This window comes from Acipenser ruthenus, chromosome 2 (assembly GCF_902713425.1).
Source record: "Acipenser ruthenus chromosome 2, fAciRut3.2 maternal haplotype, whole genome shotgun sequence".
NCBI lineage: Eukaryota > Metazoa > Chordata > Actinopteri > Acipenseriformes > Acipenseridae > Acipenser > Acipenser ruthenus.
The window spans coordinates 56,356,766-56,376,691 of NC_081190.1; the positions used below are offsets into that span (position 1 = coordinate 56,356,766).

Here is a 19,926-nt window from a genome sequence, read left to right on the forward strand (position 1 = left end):
CTGTGTGCCGTGCGCACTGTGTACTCTGATGCTTAGTGCAGCGAACACCATGCGCACGGCACACAGTGTATGGTTACCGTGTGCACCAAGTACCGTTTGCACCGAGTGCACCAAATATCGTGCGCACCGATCACCGTGTGTACCAAGTGCACAGAGTGCCGCATGCACCACTACGCACACCGAGGTACTAACACCATGCGCACCGAGCACCGTGCGTACCGGGTGTACCGAGCACCGTGCGTACAGAGCACCGGGTGCACCGAGCGCCGCATGCACCTGGGCACCAGGCACTGTATGCACCATGTGCACCGAGCACCGAAGTACCAAGGGCTGAGCGTGCACCGAGGTACCAAAGCACCGGAGGGAAGCTAAAACAGTGGTGCCTGCCCTGACAGCGTGTAGTCACACACCTGGTCAGCGCGTAGCATAAACCAGGAAGACACACAGACTAAAGCCGCAGTGGGCAACAGGGGAAACACACCCTTTTTTTTTTTTTATTTAAGGCCCGACACACCGGGGTGGGTGAACCGAGGCAGCCGGCGAAGTCTACTCTACAGCGGGGCAGGTAAAAACGCAGCCCCAGCGAGGAAACACACGGCTGACTTGCTGTTTTTTTTTTTTTTTGTTTGTTTTTTTATACTGCACTGCAACTAATCCACAGCACAACGCAGTCAAGCTGGGTTGCATGATTTGGTCACGGAACAACAACAATACCATTTTTTATTTATTTATATTTCACACTACTGCACGCACGGCAGCTGGCAGAATCACTCAACAGTGGGGATACAGCAAGGCCTAGCCCCGGTGGAGGAACTGCGTTCTCCCCAAGAGTGTAAGCAGAAAAGACATACACACACTGACTCTTAAATCGATACTGCACACGCAGTCGCTCCCATATGACAGACAGTAAGAAAAGGAAGCCTACAACGCAAACGAGGCAGGCTGCTGAAAAAGGAGAAAAAAAGAGGCTTTATTTTAGAGCAGCTGATTCCACAAAAGCGGCAAGCCAGCACGAATGCAGGGGAACTGCAGTCAACTCAGAAAAGCTGTTTTGAAATACGCTCAGTTTCAACATAGAGGTCTTACCTTACCGTTAATAAGAGAACGTGGCTTCCGGTAGGCGGGATCGAGGACGTCACCCCAGGAAGGGGACTATCGGCAGCTCTGATTTAAAGAGCTCAGTAAATACCTACCAATAGGAGGCATATCCCATAAGTAATGCTTTGGTGGTCGTCTTCGAATTGAAAGGGAACTGATCAAAGCATGTAATCCGCATTACAAATCTCCAATACAAAACAAAGCATTGGGTCCTATTGACTAAACTTTAACTAATTAATTATTTAAAAGATGTTTTGTCCCATCATTCATTTATATACAATTGCAAGAGGCCAATGCACATCATCTGTAACTAGTGCTAGGATGAACACAGGATGTTCATGTTCGGATATTCGCTCATAATTTTAATATTAGTTCGGATATTCATTCATTTTCAAAAAGTAATAAAAGCCATTATATTGCTCTGAACGCAGGCGGAGACATCATAGCAGCAGGGGCAGGGGGCGTGGCCTCTGTGTGTGCCTTTATTTTACAGCAAGACGTTACTGAGTAAAGAATACATTGTTTAGGCCTTACTTGACCCCAGTGAACCAACTACAAAACAAAGGATGTCAAATAGCAGTTCAAGTTAAACGTTGTTTTGTTTATTCCCGAAATAAACAGTACATAAAGTTGACACTGCATTTTATTTATTTTTATTTTTTTACTTTTTTTCATTCCTTACCATTGCCGTTTCTTCACAGTATACAGTGGCCATAGAGGTTTTCATAATGTATTAACATGAGGTTTACTTGTGCCTTTTTGTAGCTGAACAAGCAAACGTAAACTGAAATTTAACTTTAAACACTTCATATAAAACAAACGTGGAAATGCTGTTGTAAAACGAAGGGGAAAAAACACACCGTTTTGGTCCTAGTTTATTACATTCCACATAACAGAAAGTAGCAACAAAAATACATAATACATACAGTCTATATAAAAATCACTACACAACATTTCCAGCAAGTTGGGCACTGTTTAAGCAAGGCATTTCAGAATGACGTGCTTGCCTTTTTTATATCCCATAAGATTCTGACAACGCTTTTTTGACCCAGATGGCTTCCCATAGACATCACTTTGCGTGCGTGCCCATAATCTGGTTTGTTTACTTTTTGCTGTCTAAAAGTATTAAATAGAGGCTCGAGCTGTTGTGATGATCCTGTGGTTTGTTTTTTTTATATATTAAATTTCACATATCACATATAGCTCTTTTTCATTTGCCATTTTTTAAACTGTCACACAACTTCTGGTGAGGTGGTAAAGAAGTGTAAGGTATTTTTGTCATTTCTAGTGAATACGAACATCTGATTTTTGTATCCGAATACATGTCAAAAAATATCTGTTCGAATATTAAAGATATTTGTCCCAGCACTGACTGTAATCACTGACGAAATCAGGCATCCTTGGAAATCCCCTCTTGTTATAAAACCAAAAAAAAGGGTTGTATAGTTTATCACATGTTCGTTTACAACTTAATCTGTTCTGTTTTGTAAACTGTTATTCACTTCAAGGTGTCATTAGTTTACTGTCAGTAATGGACAAAAAGGGGGGATTCAATTAAGGTAATTTTCTTGTCATGAAAAGACTTCTTGTTACCAAGGTCAAGTCAAACAGGTTTGAATAACTGAAAAATGGAAAAATCCTAATCACCAGTGATCCCAAGGCTATCTGCCAAAACATTTGACATGATAAACTGCAAGTAAAAACAATAATAACACATTAGAATGTGGGGCCTGTACACATGGGCCTAGCTTGTCAAAGTTTGCCAATGTTTTGCTTCAGTTCAAAGTAAACATAACACGTGTCACAGGGATGTTTTTTTTGTTTTTTTTTGTTATACTTTATCTCAACAATCTGTTGTTTAATATGCTATGAGAGTAAAAAGCCTCTTCCTAGAGTCTTGAAGCCAGTTGTCAATAAAAAAACTTTCTTTGTGTTTTCAAGGGAAGAGTTAACAAAGCCACCGTGGGAGCTAGACAGGATGGCTGCAATCTATGACCAACCCATACAGGTTTACAGAGAAGAACCCTGCTTCCATTCCTCAGCATTAAAATAATCCCTGACTGTACTGGTGATAAACCAGAAAAATAGTTTGTTAAAGAAGGTTTCTACATGTTGTGTTTTACTTGCTAATAACAGAGAGAATGCATAAGATGTCAACATGTGGTTTTGATTTCCTTCTAAGCCATATATGCAAACATGAAACTTAAAAAAGAAAGAATGCCCCCAGAAGAGGGCACTGTGTACCTTTCACAGTCACACATTCACCCATGAGGCTTGTGAAACTTATTTACAGGATACTGAAGGTTGTTTTTGTTTATACAATGTTTATTTTAACACAAAAGTAAAACTCATGTGGGGGATACTGGTATTGGTGAAAACCACTGGACTAGATCATATAACGGGGTCTCTAGAAAAAGATAAATGTAATTAGTGGTGATGTGTGCAATTTCTTAAACAGTTCATTTATACAATCAATTATACTACTTGTGTACAAAACTACGCTCCCTTATTTACTTCTGACAATGAAGTCTGGATCCAACTGAAATATTCATTTAGGAATAAAGTCTTGTGAAAAGATTGATATTGTCTGTTATTAAATACATTTTTTCCCTGCTGCTGGGATGACTGGGGTACTTTGTCAATGAAAAGAGGATTATGCAATCTCATGAACATTGTGAAAGGCAGTATTACCAAGGCTCATCTTAATAGGCAGGTTTTCTTTGCTGGCAGCCTCCACCAGGTGTCTCCGGACCTCCATCACAGCCTCCTTGTGCTTCATGTTCAGTATGGACTCCCACAGGGCTTGAGCTGCAGGGTCACTGCAAGGAAACGGGAGGGTCAGGTTAAACTGCTGTTAGACAATGCAGCAATTACAGCACAACTGAGCAATGTCACTGTAGCATCATGCACAGCTCGTTGCACAAGAAGCTCTGAAACAGGAAACGCAACGAGGAGTAACAGAAAATACTGTTTTCTTACCGTCTACATCTTACAAAATAAAGTATATAAGCAAACGTAAAGCACCAAAACAGTACTGCAGAATAGACATCTATGCAGCTTGCATCTTGGGGGTTGACTACAGTTAGAACTGTGGGTTCATATGAGGCTTGTTATAAAGTATTGCTTTTTGATACTTGTCTATTCAAGTGTACCCTTCCGATTTCTAGGCCTCTTTCCAGACATCTGCATTTGAAAAAGAAAAGATTCTGTCACTTTGCATTTTGTTTTATTGCTGCTGGTTTACTTTGTTCCTTTGTGTTCCACCTACTTATTTTCTGTTTTGTCAACTTTCTTTAACGATACACTGTTTTTACCTAATTGAGCATGTCTTACAGTCTTGCAAGAAAGGAACCTAGGCTGGATTTATTATGATGATTTAAGAGGTAGTGTTACTTTGACATGGCATTCTCTTTTCTTAGGAAAAAAAGAAAGAAAAACAGCAAGCCTGATTTTCTTCCTCTTGAAAAAAAAACAAAATGAGAAAAAAGCTCTCTGTCACAACTGCTACCATATGTTTAATATCAGATGTAATCTGCTCCATTCCTCAACACTGCAGACTGGAAGGGGGTTGAAATTGAGCAAACGTGTTTGAAAGGAAACAAGATTTTTTTTCTTTTGTTTTTTGTTGTTGAGCAGTTTATGAAACTAAACTAGTTGCTTTATATATATATATATATATATATATATATATATATATATATATATATATATATATATATATATATATATATATTATATATATATAAACATTTTCTTCCATAGAGCAGCTGAAGCAGGATTTGTAGTCTGAAACATCCTGATATCATTGATTTTTTGTTGTGTACCTGCATTACCAACACCAAAGGATGCCTGTAAAAGAAACAAAACAATGGGAACCAAGAAATTGTCTTCAGCTTGAATTCACTGAGGGCTGTTAGAGGTAGTGACTCAGTCTGCTGGAAGGCAGGTAATAAAGTGACTAAAGATTACATTGAGTCTGGATCCTTTAAAATGTAAGCTGTGAAAACAGCCTTCAGATTAGCCAATTGCTGAATTCCTCATTGCTCCTTGTCACAAGCAGCTTTCATTTTGAAGAAAATGTCAGTTTTAATGATTTATATATTACAAAATCCTGGAAATGGTTGATGAAATGCTGGTGGCCGATTCATATATTTGAAAGTCTAAACTAACAACCTTTTCCCCTCAGGAGGGGCGTATAAAAACTGTTAGTATGACTTTTGTAAAACGTGTACCCCTCCAACGTTCAAGCTTCCCTTAGGTTGGAAATGTTCTTGCAAATCAATAATTTGTTTCTGCATCACCTCCTAAAAGTACATGCTTTTAGTTACTTACGCTTTAACAAGTTTGTACTGTGTATGGGATAACCTGTTGAGCAATTCACTGGATTAGGGTAATTTGATGATTGGTGGAAGATGAAGCTGGTGGCCTGGTGTCTCCCAGTAGTGGAGGATCGGTTATAGCAGAATGAAGGGGTGCAGGATTTTGATGTACAGCTATGGCCAAACGCAAACATTTTGCATCACTTAGAATTCTAGGATTGTGACAATTTAAACAAAACAAAAAAATGTAAACACATAACTTAGATATTTTACTTAACATCATGTAATCAAAGAAACTACAAAATTATATTGCAAAAGTCAACCGGAAGCCATAATAGTAGTACAGTATTTCATGTTAGATTTCGAAAAGTCACATTTTTCAATTTGTGTTAGTTTTTCTTTAAGTATATGGAAAACTACAAAGCAGTATGTATTTCAAAATGTTAACGTAACATTATTCAGCAGGTTTCATTTGACTTTATGAAACAAAATTAGTTAATTCTATAGGGTGATACACTTTTGGGCTGAGAGAAGGAGGCTATCTTTTGGCAGCTTAACCCTTAGCACCTATTGTAACCTTTCTGGTTGGAAGATTGCATGACTACACGCACACATAATCCAAATCCATCTAATGTTCAATTTATTTATGAATAAAAATGTAAAACCTCCTGATGTAGCATCAGAGTGGGTCAGAATATCATTCTGTTTATGAAATTAACAGAATTGTAATATACAGAGGGGGGTCCTAAGCCATTCCCTGTGTCTACTTGGTTTCTTGTCACAAACTCCCCCACTGACAAAGAATACTTTTAAAAAGAGTCAAACTAAATACTGGACAAGTGGTTTATCTTCACCAGCGCTGAATAAATCCTGTGGCGCCGGTGGTGTCTTTCAAAAGGTAAAACCAGACGGTTTTGAATGCCTTGACACTACTGAGAGAGGACAGGACACCTCATAAATCCAGCCAACAGGGGGCGAAACAGCGGACCAATTGAGAACACCGGGACATCTCGGAACAAGAACAACCAATGGGAAACACCCCATGTGGACTCGGGCACAGCCCAAAATAAACAAACTATCCAATCACAAGGGTAAAGAGAAAGTTACAAAAGCACGAGCATGACATTCAAACAGGGCTCCCGACACGAAACCCAAGGCTCTTCACACAAACTAGTCTCTGAAATCTGACAATCTGAAGACTCAGCCTGCGACCAGCTTGACCAGAGATACCGTTTTCGGACAATCTAATATGAGATAACTACTCTAGTGTGTGCCTTGGTGTGGGAGTCCGCAGAATTAGACGTCTAAAATCCTAAAAGTAGTTGTAATCAAATCTCTAACTTAGCCCCGACTGATCACCGGAGAAAGAGTTGGATGAACATTTGAAGTTGACGGAGATTGAAATATATTCAGTCTTGTATTAGCTAGGCATGCCAGAGTTTGAGGTGTAATATCCTAGGCATAACTGGACGAAGAGTGCACGTATTGGTGGTGGAATTGCTGTTTCAGTGGAACACCTAAATAGTTAATGACACTTGTTTTTGCAAAGACATTTCTTTCGTACCCTGAAGTAGAGACGAAACGCGAGGAAAACAGAAACCAGAATATGAACTTTCCCTTCTTCTTCCTTTCTGTATTACTTTAGTTGAGTTGTTGCACATTTAATTTCTCCTTTATTTAGTTTTATTTCTAATAAAACTGTTCCTTTATATTCACTGGAAGCGTTGTCCAGTCTGATTATTTCAATAAAGGTGGGTTCTACATGATTTTGAATTCAAATAAGGTATTATATGATTACAACTTAAACTATTTGTGAGGGTCTGGAACCAACTCCCCAGTAATGTTGTTGAAGCTGACACCCTGGGATCCTTCAAGAAGCTGCTTGCTGAGATTCTGGGATCAATAAGCTACTAACAACCAAACGAGCAAGATGGGCCGAATGGCCTCCTCTCGTTTGTAAACGTTCTTATGTTCTTATGTAGTCCAAATACAAATATACCTTGAACGCTACACTGACAACCTAACAAAATGCTGGCAGGGCACCAGAAAAAGACTCAACTGATTTGGCTAATCAAATTAAACTTGGGAACAATGTTACCCAGGACTGTACTCTTTCAAGGAGTCAAACAGGAACATGGGACATTTGGGAATAAAATAAAGAACTGCTTGAAGAAATTGAACTACGCAATAGTTGTTCTCGACTCCCCTTTTAAACAAATCATTAAATGTGCTGACATATACTGGCTAATGCCATTCATTACTGTTTATTTACATAGGTTATTAATTCCACTGAGAAGCAATACATATTTTACAGAGAATACCAGTAGCAGACAGCAGTGCATAAAATCTTAAAACAACAACAATAAAATAAACACAATCATTTATTACAAGTACTCCTCAGGCGACATAATGTGTTGATTCATAACGCAGCTACAGTATCAATGTAAGCAGTAGTTTATCATCCACATTTACAAAAAAATATATAAATTGCTTTAATAATTTTTTAACCAAAATGTGAAGTAGGTTGAGCCAAGGCCTAAAAAAAAAAAAACTACTTTATTCAAACTGAAAGGAAAACCTTTTAGTTGGATTGGAATCTGTTAGAGGATGTCTGGTAGGAACTGAGTAAGAAAGGCCTTGTGCCTACTGTATGCCAATGTTGACTTTTTCCATGGTCACATGTACAGTATCTGTGAATGCATTCAGCAGTTGCTCAATTCTGGTAGGCCACCCTAGTAAGCATTACTTGATAGTCCAATGTAAATACAAAATACACAATCGCATTAAAATGTTAGAAAGTGCAGTAACCCTAATGGAATCCTTGTCGATTTTTATCTCAGCCAGAGAAAAAGGGCTCCCATGAGCTATACTACAGCCCAGAGAAAATGCCTGTTGCAACAGTACACACTGTACATTTCTCAAGACATCTTTTCAAAGTTTCTTAATATTGTAACTTCATCCAAAAAAGTAACAGTACTGGGCAGCAGCACATTAGTTCTTGGGCAGGGTTTTAACAATACTGGACTGCTGTTTTACAGAATCAAAACTAGGGCTGTAATGCTTTAAACAATATACTTAGTTGAGAAATTAGCCACATTAACAATAGCTTGCTGTCTACAGCAATCACACTGCTTTTCATATACTGTAGGGGCCTACAGAAACAGCCATCAACAACTGTGGTGTGCCAGGAATACTGGGTCTCAATTTGGCCATTTAAAACGGAAAGGGTCTGCTTAGTGCCAGCTGGAGCAATAATGACATGCTTTCCTAAAGTACACATAGTAAATTTAAGGAGAATACAAAACCTTGCGAAACCTAAACTTCAGCAACTCAAAAACATTTTCCAATGGAAATAAGAAAGATTTTTTTTTTTTTTTATTGAATAAACAGCAAGTTCCAGGTTGCAGTAGGAATATTGAGGTAAAATGGCTAACCAGCTCTGCATGTGCAATTATTCTACATCAGCTCTGACATAATTACTTGTTACACTAATAAAACCTGTACAGCAAAAGTGACATGGACAGACTACTGCATACCCTCTTTTAATAACAAATTAGACTGATACAAACAGAGTGGGTCAACTACAACAAACTAAAAGGAGCATACTAACTGTGGATGATCCCGTGGTTACTATGGAGGACGGTACTTAACTAGTACGCAAGTTAATACCAATTGCAATAAACTAAGCAGCTCAAGATGGTCCCCCAGGTGCGTATTAAAAATGTTCTCAATTGCAACGAACCCATAGTAACTGCTGTTGCCCTCTAGACTAGGATACTAAAACACGTTGCTAAGTTAGTCCAGAAATTTCTGTAGACTAAAGACTTGTGGTATCATATTAACTGGAACAAATATGAAAAATCCCAAAATGTATTGCTAATTTTGATGAAATGGAACTATTAACCATAAAATTATATAAGATTATTTGAAATCTTCTAGGGGAAAAAAAAAAAAAGTGTCAAAACATTTGCAACAAAACCACTTTCATCCTTATTCAACTATACATAGGCCTATTTTAACAATAATAATAATAATAATAATAATAATAATAATAATAATAATAATAATAATTCCAGTACGACTTTCCAGTGTCTCGACTTTCCAGTGTCTCTACTTTCAGCCTCTTCCACAGATTTTTTTAATTTGCTGCTGTACCTGGCTGTCTCTCAGGGAAGCAGCATTAATTATGCTTACAGTGTATTCCATGCAGTTGTGTGCTAAAGAATTGCTGTGAAATCCTTTCGGCCATCCTCCAGTTTCAATAAAATCTTTTATACACTCTATGAAATAAAGTTTTTGCTCCATTGTATCATTTTGCACACGACTACTTGCCATCATTACCTTCGTATGGATGTACTGAGAAATTAAGCTTTTACCTTAAGGCTATACCTTAAGGCTATACCTGAAATATGTAATTAGCATTGCTGATTTGATTTACACCTTTTATAGTCTACAATACACCTTTGGTCCTAAACGAATGCATTCATTTTTTGTGTTCATTAAATAATTGAGTACTAATCAAAGTTTAGTTTATCCTCTAATGCAGCTTCATTATTTTTGGAGGTGTTTATTAGATTAAACATGTGAATTTGGTTTAAGAAAATGGGAAAATATTCTTATGCAACTCAGTCTTAGTATTTACTTTCATGCGTAAATACATTTCTGTACATATTTTTTTTAAGTTAAAAAAATGTAAATTTAAAACATTCATTATATTAGGTTTCTTAAAAAATAAAAAAATAAAAAAATAATTCGATCTTGTAACGAAAACAGTTCCTGTTTGGTAGCACACTACAATAAATTGCTTAATCCTGAACTCATACTAAAGCTGGGGATGAGCTAGTCCCCAACTTTGGTCCTCATCTTTTTTCATTGCAATTGGTACCAAGTTAGTACGCAGCTGAGGATGATCCTGAGATAGTACCGTATTAGCTAATCCGCAACTTAGTATGCAGCTCCATACTAAATCTACAAGTTTGTTGCAATTGACCCATTTGTGAAAAGTGATCCTACACAGTGCCTCCTTCAAAATTACTTATATAAGCAAGAATAAAAATCAGTAGGAATGAAGTTGATCTGATGCAAAGAAAAAGATTGTTGAGCCATTGATTTTACTGGAACACAATTTGCAAATGCACAAAGAGAAACCCACAAAGTCTGACCGTTACAAAGGGCATAATGTTTATCCAAGCAAGTAAAAACACATTTCCTGTCTATACACCAAAACCTCAGGCTGCTGTGATAGTGTGATCTGCTGTAGACTTAACCATGTCTGTGTATTTTGGCTGGGGCTCAAGCTTGTAGAGGATACAGTTTGATTTATGTGTAAGGCGGCCCAGTGATAGAAGCCTGGTGACAGGCTGATAGCCCAGGTCTTACTATTCAAATGGCTGGAATATATAACTTTTTTCCCCTCTCCCTTGCAGATTTACTCACAGGAAATATTAATTTCACGTCAGTGTTTAACAACACAAGTCAAAAATATTTCAATAAATTGGTACTTGTAATCAGTGTGTTAAAAAAATAAATATATTGTGCTAAGCTGTGAATACCTGATCATCAATCATGTGTTCATGATTATATGTTATTCTGTTGCACCTCCTTTTTTTGTATGGATACAAATGTTTATAAGCTCAGCTCATTTTTAAAACTAAATACTGTACTTGTTTCACTGGACCCTACTGACAGGTGTGCTCAAACCCAGTATTATTAGTAAAGCTGTGTTTTCACATATGTTTTTGGTTTATACTACAGTTAAAAAATATGAATAGAAATATTTCTGATTCATTAAAAAGGGCCTCATGGTCAATCTGTAAATTCCAGCTGTTTTTCCACCTGCACTATTAATATTGTCACTGATATTTCCTGTGCACATTTATATTAGCGTCTCCCACAGGAAATTCTGAGTTAACCACTTATTTTTGACTGCAGGTTTAGTCGTTTTAAAACTTTTTTTCTTTTTGATTTTCAATATTAATTATATGACGATTTAGGAGAAATTATATACATTTTAAACACTATGGGCCCTACTTTCGATAAGGCAAAAATGACAGCGTTAGCAAACCGCCGTGATAGCGAGTCATGCGCCCAGCCAATCAAAACCCAGTGGGGGGAGTAAGTTTACAACCAATAAGGATTTCCACTTTCCTTTTAAGAGCACCTTTGCAACTACGATAGTGAACAGGTGGCATTTTGAAACCCCAAAAAAGAAGGAGCGCAAAATGTTCAGCATTCCAAGTAAGGCTATAATTTTTTATTTTTAGCAGCCTGGAGGTGGAGAGTGAATACTTACGAAATAAAAAAAGGAATATATAAGGCTTTGTCTGACCTGCCTGGCACGTGTAGCATCTGCAACCTCCACTGCTGGGGCTTCAAGTTCAGCATCTGCTTCCCTCAAACCCTGTAATCTTTCCTCTGTAAGTTCAACATCCATTATGGACAGCTATGTTATGTAAAACACAACCAGCCAGGATGATATTGCTAAACCTTCTGAGGAGCACCGGTACTGTAGTCTTCCCCCAGAGACATCCAAACATCAGAATTACATTTTGAGGATTCCAAATGTTCGTTCAATTACAGTACGAGCACATTTAAAGGCATGATTATACCTCTGTTCGGCAGGGGTCGTGGGGTTGAGCAGCAGTGTCAGTAGCCACCGCTTCAGTGAATACCCATTGTCCCATCAATCAGCCTCTCAGACTGTCATCCCACTGAAACGCAGCTGCCACCTGCGAATTAGCGAGGATAAACGAGTCATGAGCGGAGCCAGTATGGTTTGCATACACACGTCTTGCATGTTGATAGAATAGGTCCCCTTACGATTTATGTAGAGGTGCCTATTCTGTGTTGGTGTGCATAGCTGCTCATGAGAGACAGGGAAATAGATGAATTCTCCTGCCCGCTTTACTAAAGCTGCAGGTACATCTTGCACTGCACAGCCAACTGGCTCATGTCTGCAGTATACTGTAAAGCCATAACTATTTGCAAGCCTTTTATTATGCGTTTTTCATGTATGAAAAACATTTTTGGCACAAAATCAAATTCCACTAACAATACATACTTCGTATATTGCAACAGATAGCCTACATTTCTGGAGCAAAATATGTTTTATGGGTGTTACGGCAAATATTTATGGCTTTACAGTTGGTGTTGCCAACTTTCAATGTTTTCAAAACCTCCTCCTCTCTCTTTGTCTGGCCACGCAGAAATCCAGTGCGCACTCCAAATTTCTTTCATTTCTTTACCTGCTTCCCTGGTAGTTTCACCGGTATTTATAGTCGACCATGTAATGTGTGCAGTTTAGATCTGGTTTTCACATGTCAATTGAAAAGCAAAAGCTAACACTGTTGATGGTTTGCTAAATTGCTACATTTGTAAAGAAGTTATTCACCAGTGAGAAGAATGGCACACTGTCACAAAGACGGCCGGAGTGGGTGGTGTCAGACCAGATGCAGGAAATAAACAGACAGAGACTTGGAGTTTGGTGGAGCTGAGCGAATGGTTTCGCTCAGCATTTAATAAAACAGCACAGAAAATAAAAGGTTTGAACACAAAAACAGGACACGGCACTTGTAGCCAAAATAAACAGACAAACAAAACGAACTAACACTTAACAAACGGTGCACGGAGAGACAAACAAACAAACACGGTGAGTGAAAACAACTACTAATTCTTACTCTTTTCATTAACATTTACCTCCGCTCCAATCCCGTTCTCCACTCACCGAACACCTAACCCCGACTGAATGAAAATGTGCATCTATATATACTGTTGTGCTGGGATTCAATTACTAATTAATTATTCACTTGAATCCCAGCACGTGAATTAATTCTGTGCAACCCCGTTACATTTAACCAGCACGTGAAGTGATTTGTGCCCTCCTCGTGCCTAAATACAAATCTACCTTTTTAAATACACGTGAAACACAGACCCGTTTATATCCCGTGTACCAATCTCTATACACCAACATTAACACACGCACGCAACATACAACACTTAACACAAATGCACACAGGGGCGGGGCACATTGCCACACACACTAAAAGCATCTAAGTTTGAGTTGGAGAGATATTTGGAGGAAACACATACAGACTCAAAAAGGCAGGAGCCTATGTCAATTCCTTCAGACATCCCACCAGAATACCAAATGGAGGACTGTGCACCTAAGTGGAAAGAAGTAGAGCAAGCTGTGAAAAAAACAAGGGCTTCATCATCCAGGGCCTAATGGAGTTCCGTACAGAGTGTACAAGAGTGCTTCAGGAGTTCTACGAATCCTGTGGAAATTGATGAAAGTGGCATGGGAAAAAAGGTTGTACCAAGAGCATGGCGCCGAACAGGTGGAGTCTTTATACCTAAAGAAAAAGATTCTACAAGCATCAGTCAGTTTTGCCCTATTTCCCTATTAAACGAAGAAGGCAAGATTTTCTTCAGCATTATTGCTCAGAGATTGTCAGCTTGCCTATTAAAGAACTGCTTCATTGACACTTCAATACAAAAAGCGGGCATGCCAGGTTTCCCAGGATGCTCAGAACACATCAATGTGATCTGGCAACAAAATCAATCAGCTAAAAAGGAGAGGAAGGTGCTCCATGTGACATTCCTGGATTTGGCTAATGCATATGGTTCAGTGCCACATGAACTTCTTTTGATTTTTTCAGTGTACCGATGACAATAACAAATTTTGTGAAAGCCTACTTTAGAGATTTGCAATTCAGTTTTTCAACTTCAGAATTCAGCACTACATGGTAATGCCTAGAAGTTGAAATAATGGCAGGATGCACCATTTCTCCACTGGCTTTTACCATGGCAATGGAAGTAATCATTAGGGCATCAAAATGGGTAGTGGGAGGAGAGCGTTTGGCTTCTGGAATGCGACTACCACCAATTCGAGCATACATGGATGACATGACAACCATGACTACAACAGTAGCCTGCACTAATCGGTTATTGGGCAAATTAACCAATAACATCGAATGGGCACGAATGCAATTCAAGCCCACTAAATCAAGGAGCATCTCCACAATTAAAGGTAAAGTAGTAGATAAAACGTTCATTAATGGTGAGGCAATACCAACAGTGTCTGAGAAGCCAGTGAAGAGTCTTGGGAGATGGTACAACGGGGATCTAAAGGACACAGTTCGTGTGGGAGAAGTTAGACAACAAGCAGTGGAAGGGTTGAAGAGCATAGACAGCAGCGTTTTACCAGGCAAACTAAAATTCTGGTGCTTTCAGTTTGGTCTACTGCCGAGGTTGCTGTGGCCACTAACTGTGCACGAGGTTTCTTTGACAACAGTAGAGAAGCTGGAAGCTTTAATCAGTTCATATATCAGGAAACAGTTGGGAGTTCCACGCTGCCTCAGCAGAGTGGGACTTTATGGTAAAGGAATACTGCAGCTACCAGTCTCGGCTCTAACCGAGGAGTTTAAGCGCGCCAAGGTCAGACTGGAAATGACATTAATAGAGTCACGCAACAAATGCATAAGGGAGGCAGCACCTGTGTTGAAAACTGGAAGAAAGTGGGCGGCAAAAAAAGCTGTGGCGGATTCAAAGGCTGCCCTTCGAATTGGTGATATCATGGGGCAAGTTCAGCATGGAAGAGGGGGTCTTGGTGTCAGTTCAGCTCCTCCTACATGGCACAAGGCAGCCCAAGCTCAACGGAGGAAGCTGGTAGTAAACAAGGTGCAAAAGCAGGAGAAGAGGATGAGGTGTATAAAGGCCATTTCCCAGGCCAAGCAGGGAGAATGGATGAGATGGGAGAGTGTGGAACAATGCAAGATTGGTTGGCAAGACCTATGGTCAATGGAACAGAGCAGGATCAGTTTCCTCATCAGGTCAACATATGATGTTCTCCCATCACCACAGAACCTAAACCTCTGGGTAGGAGAGGATCCCTCATGTCCTTTGTGTTCATCACCTGCAACATTAAAGCATATTTTGACAGGATGTAAGGTGGCTCTTAGCCAAGGATGGTTTACTTGGCGCCATGACCAGGTGCTGCAATGTTTGGCCTTAGCATTGGAAGACAAGCGTAACATGACCAATAAGTTGCCACCTGTTCCATCAAAACATTACACACAAAAGACAACATTCCTCCGCCCAGGAGAGCAACCACCAAGAAAATGTGTTAAAACCAATCCTCGCCCAGGACAACTGGAAGCTGCTAGACACTGGAAAATGCTGGCAGATGTTGGTCAGCGGCTTATTTTTCCACCTGAGATTGCCACCACTAACCTTCGACCAGATATTGTCTTGTGGTCTGGATCAGCACGCCTTGTTCAACTGGTAGAGTTAACAATGCCATGGGAGGATGCTGTAGATGAGGCGTATGAGAGGAAGAAACTGCGGTATGCTCAACTAACCACTGGTGGAACAGCAAGGATGGAGACTCCGTGTTTACCCAGTGGAGGTGAGTTGTTGAGGATTTGTGGCACACTCTACAACCCAGTTTCTCAGAGATGTCGGATTCAGTGGCCAAGAGTTGCGTCACACAGTGAAGAACTTATGTGAAGCAGCAGAGAGGAGCAGCAACTGGCTGTGGTTGAGACGGAAAGATTCTGGCTGGGGATCTCAAGCACAATAGAAAGAAAGAAACGCTGATGTATGGGTAAGTAAGCTGGGCTGAGTTGAGTGGGGGACGGTGGGGGATGATGCTGGGATGCCAGAATCACCATCGAGCCCTCTTGAGGTGTCGTGGGCTAGTCGACGAAACACCAAGGATGGAAGGTGCCCACTTGAAAACCCCAGAGATGTACCCTACTTAGCTCAATCCAGACGGTTGTCATGCTGATGCGCTGGGGAGATCGCACTGTGGTTGATCCCCGGAGCCAGCATCGCAGCCGTTGTGTGTGCTGATGCGCTAGGGAGGCAATAAGCTGATCCCTGGAGCCAGCATTACACTTCAGCCATCAACACCAGACAGAAAGATATCTACATCATCATATGGAAGGAAGCGCAAATGGATGGAGACACAGATGGATCACATTAGTTTACTGTAAAGCTACGTCTTAGTTGGTGCTTATCTTGGCGAGAGCAGAGTTCAAATCAGCATGAAGTTTTAACATCTACTCTCGTGTAATGGAAATCAATCGTATGTAAATGAGGACAAGCCCCTAAAGTTCAACCCATGTCCAGCGCTAACACTGACTTTCTGGGTGGGCATTAAAACACGGTTGCTAAATCACATAGGTGGGCAAAGTCTGTTTGCCTACAAGTGTGGCTGATTTTGGTGCGCTAACTGTCTGCAAACATGTTTTGTGATTGCTTAGGGGTTTGTGAATGTTGCTAAATAGGGCCCAATATATTTATTTACCACTTTCAATACTGATAGGCTTCCTGATTTTTCCAATGTTAATTTATTTATTTAAGGTTTATTACAAACATAATTTGCAAAAAAAAAATGCTACAAGTAACGGAAACAGTTGATATGCACTAACATATAACTATTTTATTTTTTTAATTGACAGCAGCAAAGTACAGGAAGTTTCAGGTCAAAATGTTATTGGACTCCAAATGAGACGAAGAGAAGTACAATCCATCTATTTTGAGATAACGTTTGTTTTCCACCCTCCAGCAATTTAAAACATTGCATTAATCGATTACAGAAAAAGTGCATTCTAGCCACTATGCTTCGCATGCTTATGACAAGTGTGATGGTGTACCCCCCGCCCCTGGGTGTATTTGGTATAGTTGGGGTTATGTAGCACGGGTGATGTAAAATGGATATTTATATTGGAGCATGGGTAATGCACAATTAGTTCACATGTAGACTGTGCCGGGGCCAGACTGAATGATTAGCAATTGAGTCCTGGCACAGCTGTATAGAAAGAGGTACGAATCACTCAGGGTTGGGTGTTCAGAGGTGGAACGAGGGAGCGAGACATTAAGAACTGAAACTAAAGAATTAACAATTGCTATGCGTGCCGGCTTTACACCAGCGAGATACTTGTTTTATTTAGTGTTCGCTTTGTTTTGGCCAACGTGCCATTTTGTTTGTTTTGTGTTTTGCTTTGTTAACTCTTTGTTTCATGATAAACTGCGCATCAGCGCTTCATCACTCACCATACTGTGTCCTGCATTTCCTGGTCTGAAGTCACCACATAGCCATTTCTGTTACACAAGTCATTAATTTAACCACTCCTCCTACTGTACAATGTCTATAATTTTTTTTTGTTTTTGTATAAATTCACAGCGGACTTGACACCTCGAGAGTGATAACAGGAGCAAGACACCACCATCCTAGCAAAAATCAGCGCCACTGTATGCTCAGTTCTCTAGCACTGTCTCCAGAGAATAACTGTCTGATCCTCTCACTTTTTAGGGCAGGTCAGTGGCTACACTGTGATCCATTGACACACAACCACTTGATAAAGGCTGCTGTGCATGTGCTGTAATGTGAATGAAAAGGGTCTTGGATTAGTCTGCGATGCTAGGTTAGAAGAGTGTGCAGCATTTTTGAGGATATGTAACTTTATTAGTGATCATTCTATTCATCAGACTGCATGCATACTTACGTCCTCTGTTCTTCCTAATGTTAGAGAGAACTATTATGCCCATGCAATCATTAGCATCTCTGTAGGACACTCTGCTCACAAAAAGAAGCCACTTCCCACTGCTGCCAATTCCTATATAATATATATACAGTGCCTTGCATAAGTATTCACCTCCCTTGGACTTTTCCACATTTTGTAGTGTTACAACCTGGAATTAAAATGGATTTAATTGGGATTTTTACCATTTGATTTACACAACATACTTAACACCTTGAAGGTGCAAAATATTTTTTATTGCGACGCAAAAGTTAATTAAACCAAAAAAAAGAAGACATTTGTTGGTTGCATAAGTATTCACCCCTCTGAGTCAATACTTGGTAGAAGCACCTTTGGCAGCAATTACAGCTGTGAGTCTTTTTGGGTAAGTCTCTACCAGCTTTGCACATCTGGATCCTGCAATTTTTGCCCATCATTCTTGGCAAAATTGCTCAAGCTCTGTCAAGTTGGATAGGGACCGTTGGTGAACAGCAATTTTCAAGTCTTGCCACAGATTCTCAATCGGATTGAGGTCTGGGCTTTGACTGGGCCATTCTAAGACATTCAGGTTCTTGTTTTTAAACCACTCCAGTGTAGCTTTGGCTGTGTGTTTAGGGTCATTGTCCTGCGGAAGGTGAACCTCCGCCCCAGTCCCAGGTCTCTTGCAGACTGAAACAGGTTTTCCTCTAGAATTTCCCTGTATTTGGCTCCATCCATCTTGTCCTCAATCCTGACCAGTTTCCCAGTCCCTGCTGATGAAAAGCATCCCCATAACATGATGCTGTCACCACCATGCTTCACCGTGGGGATGGTGTTCTCAGGGTGATGAGCAGTGTTGGCTTTGTGCCACACATAGCGTTTTGCGCCAAGGCCAAAAAGTTCAATTTTGGTCTCATCAGACCAGAGAACCTTTTCCCACATGTTTGCTGTGTCTCCCACGTGCCTTTTGGCAAAATCCAAACGGGATTTGATATGGGTTTTTTTCAGCAATGGCTTTCTTCTTGCCACTCTTCCATAAAGCCCAGCTTTGTGGAGCGTCCGGGTTATAGTTGTCCCATGGACGGTTTCTCCCATCGCAGCTGTGGATCTCTCCAGCTCCTTCAGAGTTACCATTGGCCTCTTGGTTGCTTCTCTGACTAATGCCCTCCTTACATCTTTTAAACTTTTTATATATGGTACTTGGTATTACTACTTTATAAAACATCATGAATACAAATGTGGGTTTTCCTTGCATCATCATTATTGTATTACTTTAGTATTAGTCATCTTGTAATCAGCTTGTTGACATTTTTAGAGAACATTTCTCAAAACGCTAACAACATTTTCGATATTGTAGTCCCTACAGTAATTACCATCCCCCAATTGCATAATCCATCTAAATAACTGTATTATAAATGAGGTGACTGCAGAAATCAGGCACGTCATGTAATACCCCAAGGTACCGTGTTTAATCATACAGCATGTCATGCAGTCTACTGGATACAGAGATAAAAGCTCTGAGGTTACAGTCTAGACCTTAAAACTAGGTTTGTCATGTTACGCACTATACACAGTGTGCAAGTTAAAAGGCTATAAGTGATTACAAGCAGAGTTAAAACAAAAAGACTGATGACAAAGGATGATAGAAGGGACTTATTTATGACCTACCTATTCTCTCTTGTCTCATAGGAAAATGCTTTAACTTGTAAGTGAAACATTTTGGATACCATGGTTTTGTATCTGAATGTGCTAAAGTCTTTCAGTTATACAAAAGTAGTGATACTTGTTGTCTTTGCTAAGAAAACAGAGCATGTTTTCAAAGCCATTGCTTTACTCCCATTCACACTTGCGATTTAAGGCGGCCCAGGGCCTTTACATATATATGAACGGAAAGCAGACTTAAGGCCTTTTCAGATCACATGACCAATTTGGTTACATCACTCGGTACTCCTACACCAACTCCTATGCGTGTGAAAGGTAAATTGAAAGGTGAATGCTCGGTTAGC

At 39.9% G+C, this 19,926-nt stretch overlaps 1 protein-coding gene across 1 annotated transcript in view; it reads right to left on the reverse strand.

Moving 5' to 3' along the window:
- The window catches only part of LOC117408661 (sec1 family domain-containing protein 2), a 208,588-nt gene that overhangs the window by 179,784 nt on the left and 8,878 nt on the right, over positions 1-19,926 (reverse strand). Inside the window, exon 3 of the mRNA XM_034013856.3 lies at positions 3,790-3,917. Coding sequence (XP_033869747.3) covers positions 3,790-3,917 — 128 coding nt within the window. The remainder of the gene's footprint in view (positions 1-3,789; positions 3,918-19,926) is intronic.